The sequence below is a fragment of the Cricetulus griseus genome (genome assembly GCF_003668045.3).
Source record: "Cricetulus griseus strain 17A/GY chromosome 1 unlocalized genomic scaffold, alternate assembly CriGri-PICRH-1.0 chr1_0, whole genome shotgun sequence".
In the NCBI taxonomy this organism is placed as follows: domain Eukaryota; kingdom Metazoa; phylum Chordata; class Mammalia; order Rodentia; family Cricetidae; genus Cricetulus; species Cricetulus griseus.
In genome coordinates this window covers 208,288,460-208,303,902 of record NW_023276806.1, presented here as the reverse complement: position 1 = coordinate 208,303,902, position 15,443 = coordinate 208,288,460, and the positions used below count along the sequence as shown (strand labels likewise).

The 15,443-nt window shown below is 38.9% G+C and overlaps 1 protein-coding gene across 1 annotated transcript in view; it reads left to right on the top strand.

Moving 5' to 3' along the window:
- Cftr (CF transmembrane conductance regulator) overlaps nt 1–15,443 on the top strand; it is a 140,163-nt gene that overhangs the window by 122,345 nt on the left and 2,375 nt on the right. Inside the window, exons 24-25 of the mRNA XM_035451397.1 lie at nt 1,827–1,982; nt 10,509–10,598. Of these exons, the coding sequence (XP_035307288.1) occupies nt 1,827–1,982; nt 10,509–10,598 (246 nt within the window). The remainder of the gene's footprint in view (nt 1–1,826; nt 1,983–10,508; nt 10,599–15,443) is intronic.

Here is a 15,443-nt window from a genome sequence, read left to right as displayed (position 1 = left end):
TCCCTCTGATATGGTATCTCTCATCCTGCTCTCTCTCCTCTATTCTTCCCCCAACTCAATATTTCTGCCCCTCCATTTCCTCTCCTCTACTCCTCTTCTCTTGCTCTTATTGTAGCAGCTCCCTCCCCCCTACCCTCATGCTCCCAATTAGTTCAGGAGTTCATGCCACTTCCATTCCTGGGGACCATTTATCCCTTAGAGTCCTTCATGTTTCCTAGTTTCTTTGGTGAAGAGGATTATAGGCTGGTAATCCTTTGCTCTATGTCTAAAATTCATATATGAGTGAGTACATACCATGTTTGTCTTTTTGTGACTGGGTTACCTCACTCAGGATGGTTTCTTCTAGTTCCATCCATTTGCCTGCGAATTTCAAGATTCCATTGCTTTTTTCTGCTGAGTAGTACTCCATTGTATAAATGTACCACATTTTCTCATCCATTCTTCAGTTGAGGGGTATCTGGGTTGCTTTCAGGTTCTGGCTATTACAAACAATGCTGCTATGAACATGGTTGAACATATGTCCTTGTTGTATGAACATGCACTATTTGGGTATATACCTAAGAGAGGAATGGCTGGATCTTGAGGTAGACTGATTCCCATTTTTCTGAGCAACCGCCATACTGATTTCCAGAGTGGTCTTACAAGTTCACACTCCCACCAGCAATGGAGAAGTGTTCCTTTTTCTCCACATCCTCTCCAGCATAGATTGTCATTGGTATTTTTGATTTTAGCCATTCTGACAGGTGTGAGGTGGTATCTCAGAGTTGTTTTGAGTTGCATTTCTCTGATGGCCAATGATTTTGAGCACTTTCTTAAGTGTCTTTCAGCCATTTCAGATTCCTCTGTTGAGAATTCTCTATTTAGTTCTGCACCCCACTTTTTAATTTCATTGTTTGGTGTTTTGGTGGCTAGCTTCTTGAGCTCCTTATATATTTTGGAAATCAGTCCTCTGTCAGATATGGGATTGGTGAAGATCTTTTCCCATTCTGTGGGTGGATAACCAAACCTTTATCAGAACAAAGTGTGAGAGCTTTGAGAGCTGGCTAGATAGCTGATCTCCTCATGCAATTGGAGGCAACCTAAATTCAATGCTGTGCTCTTGTAGCCTTGGTCTTTGGATAGCAAGAGGAGTTTCTTTAATAATAGTTCTTTTTTTGCTTCTTCAAATTCCATTCTTGCCAGTAGGGTCATATATTAGCACTTGATTTGAACATTGCCAAAGAGCTAAATTGTATTGAAACCTCAGATCAACCTGCATTCTGTGGAATATATACTTACCTGAAAATATTTTATCATCAGAACTTGACACTGCTTAATTTCTTAGTGGTGGAATCTTTCTTCCTGCTTTCAATGCTGGCACCCAAAACCAGAGCCTTGTACATGCTAAACAAGTTTGGCTCCATGAGTGAGCCACACTTACAAGTTCAGGGGCAATAACTAAATGTTCGGCCTATTTAGGGTCAGTTTTCAAGTTCAAAAGTACATCAATCTGTAGGTCCCTGCTTTTAGTTTGAGCCCATTCATAGAGCTGATGTGTATCAAGATACACTATTTTACCTTTCCTCAGTACAAAATGGGCACTTTCCACCTTTTTCCTATCAGTAGTCAATGGAGCCAGCATCAGGAATGTAATCCTTTATGGTCAGTTTCTAGTTTCTGCTCCAGATTATTCTTCCCAGTATTGATAATGGTGAGATTTAGGAGTGTATAAAAAGGTTAATAGGTGACAAGAGGAACAATCCTACTGGTTTTGAAGACAGTACTGAGTGGAATATGTAGTGTGCTCTTCTTGTCTCGGGACTAATTTCATCACTTTTACATCTTAGGTGGGCCTCTTAGGAAGAACTGGCTCAGGGAAAAGTACTTTGCTATCAGCATTTCTACGCTTGTTGAACATTCAAGGTGATATACAGATCGATGGCGTCTCGTGGAACTCAGTGACCTTAAAAGAATGGAGGAAAGCTTTTGGAGTAATAACACAGGTGAGCACAAAAATGTAAAAACCAACAGTAAAAATTAACATATTATATCTTTGTTGGACATACTTAAGAAATTCTTATCACTCTGCTAAATATATTTGGTGGGTTCTGCTATCTCTCCTGCTGTGCAAGAAAAATGTACTATAAGGTGAAAAAGCACCTCCCAAAGTTTGGAATTCTGTGTGATGTGTATTTGTTGAAATGTTTTGATGGTGTTTTTCTGAAGCACGATCTGTAGGAGCGGCCTGGAACAGATTTTGAGATTCATAGTCCTGCTTCAGTGTTCAGAGCTCCAAGTGAGTGATAGCAGCCCATGGATAAACACTTTGCAAGATGTGAAAGATGCTTTCGAAATCACTAGCTCTTGGAAGCGTGACATGGTGGAATTGGAAATCCAAAGTGCAGTGGTTGTCCTTTGGAGTTTGAATAGAAGAACTGTGTCATTTTAATTGATAGCTTGTGAATGCCAGCCTTTGATTTGGGTCATTCAGGAACTCTAGTCTCAGTTGAGTGCCATTCTGTGTGTTATCGCACAAGCTAATATTCTGGACAGAAGAGAAACAGCAACCATTTCAGGGAAGTGACCCAGATGCAAACCAAGAGAAGTCTTTACTGAGACTGACGCCAGAAGATATTTGCAGTGTTTCTGCTGTTGTTTGCCATTTTCTCCAATGCTTTTCCTCCTTTTGTTCTGCTGAGCATGGAATCCAGTCTGCTATACCCAGTCCTCTGTACTTTTAACACAAACTTAGCATGCCAGAACCATCACCAGGTAGACCAACCACAAATCAAGACCAAGAAAATGTTTGTATTCTTGATTCATGATCTTCACAGAGCATTTGCTCCTTTCAAGTGGTGAGGCACTAAATATTGTGCCAAACTGATGCTTTCAATTCAGAAGCTTCATCCTGGCTGGAGTTGTGGGAACACAATTTTAAAGACAAAAGGAGTGTCAGATGGGCTAAAGATAAACACAAGTTTCCTGAGGTGAAAAAATTAGGCAAGTAAAAATGTTGAGCGAAGTGGAAGCGAGTGTGGTTGTCAGAGAAGTGCTGCTATGGAGTTCCCCTAAATCTTCTGCTTCCAATTTTGACTAACACAGTGAAATCTTTGCCTTTGTTTTTCTTATTCACACATGTATACTAGAAAAGCCAAGCTCTAAAAGGTCATGCTTCTCATCCTTCACTGTACCTGCCCCACAGTAAAAGGGCTCTGTACGCCTTGTTAGTTCTGCTTAGGAACTTACATACACAAGACCCAGAGGACAACAGAATGGGCCAGAGTTAGGAAAATCTGTCTTGCCTTTCTGCTTGTCAGTCTTCGGACTTGCCTCTGTTCATTTCTGCTCTTTAATGGCATCAGGTTTACATTTTAAGAAATGGGGAAAAAAATGTGTTCATGGGCAACTTCAGAAATGCTGATGAGGGCCATATAGCTGCTTTGTTCAGTGTCTCAAGAACATTTGCCAGTATGGTTAACATTGGATCATTGACAATTTTTGAACATCATATAAATACCTAAGAAAGAGAAAGAGGATAGATTCCTCCTATATTTCATGTCTAAACTAAAGACTACTTTACTTTTTCTAACTCTTTCTGGAGCGTAGGAATTACAACATGTTTTCTATTTCCAGGAGATTGATCTTTAGAAAGAAGCAAAGAATGAAGAGTAAACTGGATATCCAGGAACTAATTTTGTTTGCTTTTCATCTTTTCCTTTCTCCTATGTCTTTCCTTACAAGAGCAAACTTCTGATGGTCACTCTCACTTTGAACTAGTGTAATGCTCTAGGTTCATTGGCCACTGGTTTTCAGAAACATGAAACAGGTGGATTGAAAAACATCCCCTCTCTCGTACGAGGGATCCTGAAACATTAGCTGTGGAGTCACAAGGTGCCATTGGTTTGAGCATTTCCTGGCAGGTGTTTTGTTTTTGTTTGTTTTGTTTTTATAGTTTAGCATCTTGAAAGCAGTCTCAGAATACATGCTGCCCAGAAGACAGACTATTGTGTACATTCCAAAGCAGAGCCTCTTTGATTTTTTCTATTGTGACTGTGAGTTTCTAGTCAAGAAGAGAAGACAATGAAGATAACAGTTGGCATCTCACTGGCTTAGACAATTAAAGTAGCAAGAGGAATATGTTCACTAACTGTGGACCTTGTCAAGCAGATAAATTCATGAAAACAATTATTTTAAAGCTTCAGTTATCAAGTTAGAAGACTAGAAACTTTTGAGTAAATGGCCCAAGTTTTTATTTTTGGTTTTCATTGTTTTTTTTTGTACATGGTGTGTGTATGAAAGGAAGGGAGGATTGTGGGTATGTGCATGATATGACACACTTGAGGAGGTCAGAGCACAACTTTCAGGAATCTGTTCTCTTCTCCCACCGTGGAATTTGGAGATTGGATTCATGACATGAGGCTTGTGTGGCAAATGTTTTTATCCACCGAGCTCTCTCTCTGGCTCCTTTTCTAAATGATTTGAAAATAGCCAACATCCACCCATCATTCTCTCCACAGACAGGACTTGGTGCATCTTGTGCTTTGAGAGATATCACATAGCATGTGTGGATATAAACTAAAGTTGCTGGGGCAATAGGTGGCAGCTTAAAGCTTACCATATAAAATTACCAAACTTTGTGCTTGTAATTATTATTATAGACTTTTCGGTTATATGAAATGTAGAGATACTACTTGTCCTTGTTATGCCCCAGAGAAATTCCAGGCCAACCTGTAAACTTCTAATGAGAAACTCAAAATGATGCTCATCTTCATAGGACAGAGATTAAAGAAAAAAAACCCTGAAAATCAGTAATAGAACATAGCTGTCTGTCAAAGTTGAGGCTACTGTGCAGACAGTGATAGATGTCCAGGCCCCAAAGCTGCTTCTGGGGGCTCAGTGTCCCTCCTTTCCTGTTGTTTGTTTTCCCTTTCTTGCCTTGGTATCTCTCTTTTTGTGTAGCAAGCATGTAACTGTTTACAGGTCAGATTTTATTAACTGAAGATTTTTTTTCTCCAACACAAATGTTCTGCTTTCACTGTCCACACCCAGATGGGTTATAAAACCTTGTTTATAAGTTTCTCCTTGTACTTCTGATGTATCTTATTTTTAAATTATCTGCATATGCCTTTAATTTACATTTTGAATTTAAACAAATTGTAGATATTCTAGTTAAAATGCTAGATTTAAACACAGTGATCAAAAACGGAAGCAGAAGTAAAAAGATAGAAATACTAAGTAAAATAAATTTCTTCTGAATTTTTCCCTCTGTTTTTAAGACATGTAACATAACACCTTGCATGAGAGGAATTCAAATTACATTGTTTTATGCTGAATCACTAAATGTTGCTGTCTCTCTCATTTGTGGTTCTGTCAGCATTTGGGCTCTACTCTGTATAATCTTAGGCCACTTGTTTTATTTCTGTGTCTTACTCTCCTTATTTGTAAAATGGGTATAACAATAATAACAATTCCTTGTACTTTTGTAGGAACTGAATGACAAGTTTTTAGATTCTTCATTTCCACACTGCTTGAGCATTTTCTGTGTGTGATAGTTACTATTATCTCTTATAATTCTATGAGGAAAAGTGCCATGTTTCCTTTGTCTGTATATTGGATTGGGGGTATGTTCTATAAGTGTGAATAAATGAGTGTGCACAGTTTCACAAAGAAAGTTGTAATGAACACATGCCATAAAGTGTCATAAAGTTTATAGGTTTGGAAAGATTGGGTACATGGGGTTCCAGGCAGGGAGACTATGAACAAGTGAAAGGATAGGTCAATATGAAGGGAAAGGGAGAAGTGGCAGAGCCATCACAGGTTAGGGAGAATTTGGAGAAGTCATCACATGGTCTAGCAGCTAACGGCTGACTCTCCTGGGGTGAGGAAGGGCCTGGAGAAGGTATGGTAGAGCACTGGTACACACATGATGGACTCTCAGATGATCACACTGTCATGTGATTAATTAGAATTTACTGATGTAGATGGTTGGACACAGTGCAGAATTCAAGAGAGGGCACAAAAGTAAAAAAAACAAAAAAAAAAAACAAAAAAAAAACATGTCCTATTTTCAAAACCTTAGGTTACATGTTTTGATTAGAAAAAATACTTTTATCTGTCTTTGAAAAAAATTATACTAAAACTTTGTAGTATAAAAAGTGTTACAACTTGCTGGGCATTGGTGGCGCATGGCTTTAATCCCAGCACTCAGGAGGCAGAGGCAGGTGGATCTCTGTGAGTTTGAGGCCAGCCTGGTCTCCAGAGCGAGTGCCAGGATAGGCTCCAAAGCTACACAGAGAAACCCTGTCTCGAAAAACAAAACAAAACAAACAAACAAACAAAAGTGTTAAATGGATCTCCAGGAAACTGTATTTCTATTATCTTAATGCAACATTTTATATTTAAATAAGTGGCATACACCTTGATGGGATAACAGTCTGTATTTGTTATAATCTGTCAGTGGTTCTGAATAGAAATATATTCTTCATAATTTTCTAGCTGATGGATGTTCTTTAGAGCAAAACAGTGATTGATTATAAACATTCTAATGCACCTGAGAGTTGTGATGGTTCATCCTGGATGGGTTTTTACTGTCCTGAAACTGCAGCAGAAATGATGAGAGACTTCAACCACATTAATATCTCCAAGCATTTGGGCCACATTGCGAGGGAGATAGACGTGCACATATATGTGTGCAGGGACAGTCACTTCTCCCCTTTATTTGCTTTGTACTAAATTCAGTCACCACATAATCTGTATTGCTTTTTTTGTTTTCTAGTACTACAGCATAGTGCCTGTTGCAATTATAGACCAGCCATGGGAAATCCATGTAGGCTCAGCTGCTTCCACAGAATTGAGGAATGGAGGAGTCAGTTTCAGGGAAGAGATTAGTCATGGGGTGAACAATGTGATCTCTTTATTCTGCCTAGAGTCTCAAGAATTGCTCTTTATACCATACATGACATTAAATAAATATCAAATATTTGCTTGCCCTAACTTTCTTATTAGTGACTAGTTTCTTACAAGACCTGTAGGGGATCCTTGTGATTGGAAGTTTCAGATACATTTCTTTGGTGCACGGATCTGAGAGTGCTTGTTGGCCAAACCATGCCACTTCCCAGGCTGCGACTGTTGAATTTGAAAAGAAGAGAGAAAGATCTTAGGTTGACCTCAAGGACCTTTCAATTCTACAGAGAGGTTTGTGGGGTGTTCAAACAGTTTAGGAAACATAAGCAAGACATCTGCTGGCACTGTAAAAGCAAGTCACTGCCAGGTTCTCTTTGAATTACAGGAATGGAATGTCTGATTGATAGCGTACAATTGAATTCTAACCAAACCGGTTTGTTCAGTCATTTTTTCTTTAAAATTGGATGTGTAGTTTACTAGACAAGAAATTATGAACAAAAGGCTTGCAAGATTTCTGAGTTGTAATAAATCCACCACACCTAAAGCTTTTAGATTCCTAAAAGACAGCTTCCTTCCTTCATAATTTTGAATTTGTATCTGTTTAAAATAAATTAGTTAAAATGTCATAAATTTAATAAACTAATATGTATATTATAGACTTATGAATACTTGTAGGTTGGTTCACATTTAGTAAATCTTTTGCTCTCTGTCTCTCTGTCTCTGTCTCTCTCTGTCTCTTTCTCTCTCTCTCTCTCTCTCTCTCACACACACACACACACACACACACACACACACAGAGAGAGAGAGAGAAAGAGAGAGAGATACCTTTATTAGCCAGAGAGTAGCTTATAGAAGTTAAACTTCACAATTGAGAAAAAATAATATTTACTCTAATATGATTATTTTGAACTTTTATTTCTCCATATCAGCACACTCATTCTGGCAGCATTTTTTTTTAGCTTATACAAAGCTTGTGTCTACAGTAGAAAGCAAAGACATGGTCTTCAAGAAGATATGAGCATTATAAATCAAACATTCACAGATGTGCAATTAATCTTAGTTGTTTTCTTTGAGACATGTGACCTATATTGGCCTCTGGCTTTCTGTGTAGCAAAGGGTAACCTTGAAACCTTTATCCTCTGTTTTCTACCTCCTGGGTGTTGTTATGGGCACAAGCTACTGTGCCCAGTTTATGTGCCTGTGGGATCAGATCCAAGGCCTCTTACAAATTAAGTAAGCATTTTCACCAACTGAACAACATTGCCAGCACCTAAGCTCAGTATTATTTAAAGAATGAAAGTATAAGAAATAATTGGGGGAGCTTGTTTGGTTTGATGATAAAAAAAAATAGTGCCCCTAGAAAATGAAATTTAATTTGAAAAATGAAAGATAGAGCTTACTATGTGAAGATCATGGATATTTCCAGTTGAGAATAATAAATTATGTGAAGAAGTTAAGAAAGTCTGTGTGGTTAGACTAGAGTGGAGTGGAAAGGGGCCATAAGATTTTGTGGCTTTTGAAAGGATTTTGTGCCCTGAGGAAAATGGCAAGTCAGTGAAAGTTTTCTAAAAGATTAATGAAATGACCCATTTTCATTTATCGTGAATTACTTGAATGCATTGTAAGAGAAGCAAGAGTATAAAGAAACAAACCAATTAGGATGCTCGTTCAGTGATACAGAGAGAGCTAGTGATGGTCTGGACTACTTTGTGGGAACAGAAACTGAGAAATAAGTTGATTTGACATCTAGTTTGGGGATAAAATAAATGACCAATGGCTTATTTCATTTAGGTAGATTGAGGAGTGAGATAAATCATAAATGCCTTTCGCATCTTAGACAGAAAGATGAAGATGCCAAATTCTGAGACGGAGATGCAGAAAGAATGGAAGTAGGATGCATGCTCTAGTTTACAAAGCATGGAAATGAAAGAGATTAGGTTCCTGTTTGTAGCCATCCCTACCTAACCAGAACCAAACTACCGCAGCATCTTTGTAGGCCATATTCCCTTTAGTAACTGTCTGCTTTGAGGATAAAACATCTGGCCAAAGTAAACATTTTCTATTGTGTGCTTCAGCAGTTGCAGACAGGCAAGCCAGAGAAGAAAAGGCCAAGAAAACTATCTTAGGCATTCACATCATAATTATTTTGCCAGTCTTCTGTGTACACAGAGAGTACTAAATATTATTTTTTAAAATATTACTTATTGCCTGATTCCTTGTTAAGATAATGGTTTTCTTTTGATGCATGACTACCTAAGCGGAAGTGATTCTGCGAGCAGACCATCTCAGCAATGGCCATGCAGTGCTGTTTCCACGCCTGGAACACCTGCCTCTTTGCCCCAGAACATATGCCTTTGAACAAATGGTTGATCTATGATGATTTATGAGTTTCTAAGTTGTTCTTTCCTCTGTTTTTCTCTGTTCATATAAGCAAGATGCTACACAAATTTATAAACTAAATGAGAATGTGTGTTTGAGTAAGTTTCCATATGTTAACATAGTTTTATAATGTCTTAGGAAACTAGTTCATCAGTGAAATCCAAGGAAAATACATTTAAAGAAATAGGACTTTGTCCTGGCAATTTAATTCACATCGTACACATGTTGTTTTTAACTTTTCTAATTATACATTACATTTGCTTATATTGAAGAATGTAAGTAAAAGAAAATACTCCATTCTCCATGATATACAGTGGCCTCAATTGGAAAAAATGTTCAAAAAGAGTTTCAACTGCTGTTATATTTTTTCTTTAAAAGTGATATAAAAGGAAGATTGAGTCAGGGGAAGAATAGAGGAGAGCAAGAAAGAGATACCTTAATAGAGGGAGCCATTATAGATTTAAAGAGAAATCTGGCAATAGGGAAATCTCCAGGGATCCACAAGGACAACCTCAACTAAGAATCTAAGCAACAGTGGAGAGGCTACCTTAAATGCCCTTCCCCAATAATGAGATTAATGACTACCTTAATTGCCATCCTAGAGCCTTCATCCAGTAGCTGATGGAAGGAGAAGCAGACACCCATAACTAAGCACTGAGCTGAACTCCTGGAATCCACTTATAGAGAGGGAGGAGTGATGAGCAAAGGGGTCAAGACCATGCTGGGGGAACCCACAGAAACAGCTGACCTGAACAAGGGGGAGCTCATGGACCCCAGTCTGACTGCTAGGGAACCAGCATTGGACAGAACCAAGCCCCCTGAACATGGATGTCAGTTAGGAGGCCTGGGCAGTCTATGGGGCCTCTGGCAGTGGATCAGTATTTATCCCTAGTGCACAAATGGACTTTGGGAGCCCATTTCCCATGGAGGGTCAAATGATGTGACAGACTTTAATGATTCCTCCATGAAAGGCCTCACCCTCCCTGGGAAGTGGATGGAGGAGTGGGATGGGGGAGGGTTGGTGGGGGGCATGGGAGGATGGGAGGGAGAAGGAATTGGGATTGATATGTAAAATAAGATTGTTTCTAATTTAAATAAATAAGATATAAAGGTATTACAATTTAAGAAAAGCAGATGGTAAATACATGGATGTTTGTTTTGTTTCATTTCTTGAAATGTTTTGGAACAAAGGAAAATATAAAAAGATGAATAGGCTATTCATACTTTCTAATTTTTTGTCATTATAGAAAGTATTTATCTTTTCTGGAACATTCAGACAAAACCTGGATCCCCATGGAAAATGGAGAGATGAAGAAATATGGAAAGTTGCAGATGAGGTAAGAATGCTAAATGAAATAGATTTGAAGAAGCAGGTCATACACACAAATGTGGTTGCCATAGATGATATATAGTTTTACACGTCTGCCTGTATGTACATGTGTGAACGTATGCATGTATGTATGTATATATATATGCTTTGTAAGCACAGTGCTCTGATTTACCCGGCACATTCATGCTTGGAATTAGACTCACCCCTCTTCTCAGGGGAGTCAGTTCCTACTGTGTAGTCTGTTCGTGCTACTGTAATAAAGTTCCATAGACTCAGTTGTTCATAGACAACATATGTTTATCTCTCATCATTTGGAGACCATGAAGTTTTAAGCCAGGAGACACTATTGGTTATATGCTGAGGCCCTACTTCCTGTCAGTGCAGAGATGCACTTGCTGTGTCTCACCCAGTGTTAAGTGGTGAATGAGCTCTCTGAAGGTTCTTTTTATTATAGTGCTAATCCCATCCATGTGGGACTCAGACCTAATCGCTTCGCAATGGCTTCTCTCTCAATAGCACTATCCTTGGCTTTAATATCTTAACAGGAGTTTCTGGAAGATTTATACATGTAGACCTAGAACTCCCTCCTTTACTCCCCTCCAAAGTCCTGTCTTTTCCTATGAAAATAAACGTAATACTCCATCTCAACAACCCCCAAAGTCATTTCAGTATGGTCCCAAAATTCTCAACTCGGCCAGATCCATGAGGCTTTGGGCTTTAGATTTGTCACACTGGTATTCCACCATTTCCTGCCCTTTGGCCATTGTTGCTCCCTTGCTGTTTCCCCCTTTCTGCCTTCCTCCAGAGTATATCTTGCCAGGAGCTTTGAAGCCTCAGAGTGCTAAATGCTAGGCACTTGAGTAACCAACCCTAACCTTCCCCTAATAAAATGCACTGACATTAACCATTTTTCATTATCAAGGTTTCCTTATTACCCAACAAATGCAAGGTTTTTAAAGAAAACATTAACTAAATTGCAAGTGACATGCTATAAGATCCTTGATGGGATTTTAAAAGAGTGAACTGTAAGAATATAGTGTGCTGGAGAGAACTTGGAAAAGAAGGTATTAGGCTTTATAAAACCCACAGGTACTGCCAAGTCTCCATAAAATTTGCAGAAAAGCAGGATCATAAAATCATCTAAAATGTTAGAAGATATGGTTAAGACTTTGGATTCCAGGATAATACAGATAATCACATGGCTAGATTTTGTCCATCAGTACATATTTAGATTTATCTTTTCCCTTATCCTTCTTTTAAATTTTTGTTCATAAAGATGTTGCTTCTGAGATATCTTTACTGTCCCATGGCCTGAGTAAGAGTGACAAGTCTTTTGAAGAGACCACAAAAACACCCAAGCACCAAGCCCTATCCTACAGCAATAGAAAGGAGACTTGGGCTAAAAGGCACAATTCCAAGGCTTTAATCCTTTATGGTAGATGATCCAATATATGCAAACAGGGGCATGTTGGGGTGTGTCAGCCCGCTAAGACACTGGGACAAAAGTCTAACCTTCCTGGGCTAGTGCAGGGCAGCTCCCTACCCTGTGCAGCTCTGTAGAGCTTGCTAAGCCTGCATCTCCTCTGCTTACCACTCTCCTGGTGCCTTTCCATTGCCTGCTGGACACGGTGCCTGTTGTACATTGCTTAAAGGACCTTTGTGATTGGGTCTTTGTCATTCTATTCTCAGCCCCCTACCTCCCCTGTGTCTTATGATCCACCTACTGTAAATTTCAATTTTCTTTAAAGCACAGAATTCTCTGTTCTGTGGTAGGAACTGGAGGTGGTTGTTGCTGCTGCTCTCTGTGCCTGGGAAACCCTCCCAGTCCCTGACTCCTGTTCCTTCTCATCACTCAAGCCTTTTGCTACACAGCACTTCTCTCTGAAACCCATCCTGACCCTCCAACTTTGTGGAAGGAGACTTTCCTAGGTGTATCCCATGCCTTCAGTGTCTCAAAATTCCCTACACTCGATCAAATTCATCTAGTGACTACTCCATATTTCCTGTGTAACTCTAAGTTCACCAGGATTTGGCATCATATCCTGCTGTCTGTGGTATCTGTCATGCCTGCAGTAGTTGAACCCATGGGTGGTGTTTGACACATATTGATTGAATGATTGAATAAATGAGGGATTCCTTTAGCTCATGTAAAATGTGTCATGAAAAATATCCACATGCTTGATGCACAGTAGGTATTATCTTCATTTCAGGAATGAATGGCCTTGCTAGGATGGCTGGTGAATGCCAAAAAGAACATCAGCCCTGACTTTGGGCCTTTTTGTTGTTTTAGCCCAGTGAGCTGCCTGTGCAATCCTGGCATCTTGACTCTTGCTGTTAGGAAGTGGGGGTTTTGGTTTCTTTCTTTTTGCTTGTTACACTAAAAAGTTGCCATCTTTATACATTAACAGTCAAGTGAACTGTTGTAGAAACAACAGTGGCTTTTTAAGTGGGAAATTTGCCTTAGGAAGCTTACAGAATGTAAGCAAAGGGGGCTAAGGGTAGCTATTTTTAAACTGGGCTTCTGTTTAGTAAACTTACAGGCAAAGCACAATTCACATTTTTAACTTTTTAAAAATATCATTCAAAACAAAAAACCTGCAAATACAACTAAGTAGTTTTGTGTAGGGTACTGATTTATCTAACCATATTTGGGAACATTTAACTTTATAATTTGATGGAGTATAGAGTCTTGAAGCTTTATAGAGTACAATATATGTCAGAGCTAAAACTTTCATCAAGTTTTCATACATGAAGACTGCTTTGACCACAGTTTTGGACAATCACAGTAGATGTTAAATGAATGGGTGAATGAATGTGTTGAGGCTGAGAGTGTTCTTAAATGAAGAACAGATACTTAATTTCAAGAAATTAGGGGAAACATATACAATTCTACAATACAGGATGTCTGCCTGTCCTAGGAATAATTGATGATATTCAGACTTGAGCAGTAGGATAAACCCCAAGATTGCTGAGATGGGTAAAGAATTAAAACTAATGCTGCTGGGAACGATAGCAGGTATGTGTGTGTGTGTGTGTGTGTGTGTGTGTGTGTGTGTGTGTGTGTGTGGTGGAGAAGGGGTAATTCAAGATGTCTTTTGTGCCTACATGAGAACACTTAGGTTTAATAGGGAGATCTTTTTAGATATTTCTGTGATGATTGACAATTTGACTCATTGATACTTTCAGTATGATGCTTAAGAAATGACAGAAGCCCAGACAAGGTTCAGTAAGCCATAGTTGACAAAGAGAAAGTTTCAGAAATAACTGGGAGAAATTCTAGGCTGGAGATAGGCATAAAGCCCAGACAAGGTTCAGTAAGCCATAGTTGACAAAGAGAAAGTTTCAGAAATAACTGGGAGAAATTCTAGGCTGGAGATAGGCATTTTAAAAATCATTAGCTTAAAGGTAGATGTTACCAAATCTGGAGACAGGAGGTGAGTTGGGTTGGGATTGCCACTTAATATGCAAGGGATGGCGGTTTATATTAAGTCTCCTGGGATGCATCAGGGAAGTCTTCCTTGTCTAATATGCCTACATTCCCTAGCTCAAAAACTTTTTAAACCTTAACATGTTTACACAAAAGGTAGTTTTAAGTAGCCACTTACTTGAACTATCTATAATGAGCACATATGAGCCTGGCATTAACTGTGATGTGAGCCAATTGTGAATTCATCTCCAAGATCATGAGATCTTTCTGAAGGCCGTATCTAAATCTTCTTATACCTATACATACTAAATTCCAGATTCCTGAAGGGCAAGAGACAATCATATCTACATTTTGTCCTTATACATTTGGTGGTTCTTAGAAAGAAGATATAATGAACATATATTTTAATAAGTAACAACCACTAAGACATCTACAATTATGCTTTACTTTTGACAGAATTTTTATCTTTTATTTTATAAACTTTTTTAAAATTTCAGTTTAAAAATATAAGCCATTAACTCTAAATGAATCTTCATATTCTACCCCGACATCTAAGAAACTTTAAACTTTAGCTATGTTCCATTTTTTACCAACTTTACTTCATGAGAAAAGTAGAAGCAGACACCCACAGCTAAATCTTGAACTGAACTGAAATCCAGTTGCAGAGGAGGAGGACAGATGAGCATAGGGGTCCATACCAGGCTGGTGAAACCCACAGAAACAGCTGACTTGAACAAGGGGGAGCTCATGGACCCCTGTCTGATAGCTGGGAAACCAGCATGGGACTGATCCAGACCCCCTGAATGTGGGTGTCAGTGAGGAGACCTCAGAAATCTATGGGACCTCTTGTAGTGGATCAGTACTTATCCCTAGCATAGGAATGGACTTTGGAAGTCCATCCCACATGGAGGGATACTTGCTGAGTCTAGACACAAGGGGGTTGGCCTAGGCCCTATCCCAAAGAATTAAGACAGACTTTGAAGACCCCCTATGGAAGGCCTCACCCTCCCTGGGGAGCAGAAAGGATATGGGATAGGTAAGGTGTTAGTTGGGGGGGGGCAGGAGAGGAGGGGAGGGAGAGGGACCCTCTTTCTAATTAAAATAAAAAAAGTTTTCAATTTCTCAGTTTTTATAAGTGAAGGAGATGACTGTTGGGCTGTCATGTAATTTTTAAAGCTTCCTCAGCTAGTTCTTTAATGATGTTTCTCATCCCCATATTACAGAAAAAAAGTAAGCATACCATAACATGTCATGTCATATCATATCATCTACCCTTTCTGCTCTTGAACCCTTCGCCATATACAATGCACAATAGGATGTCATGATGGAGTGAATAACTGTATTCTGTATCTATTATCTTTAAAGCACACATTAAATTACATTCTAATCATATATTATTCACATACAGCTTGTCAATCCCGAGCC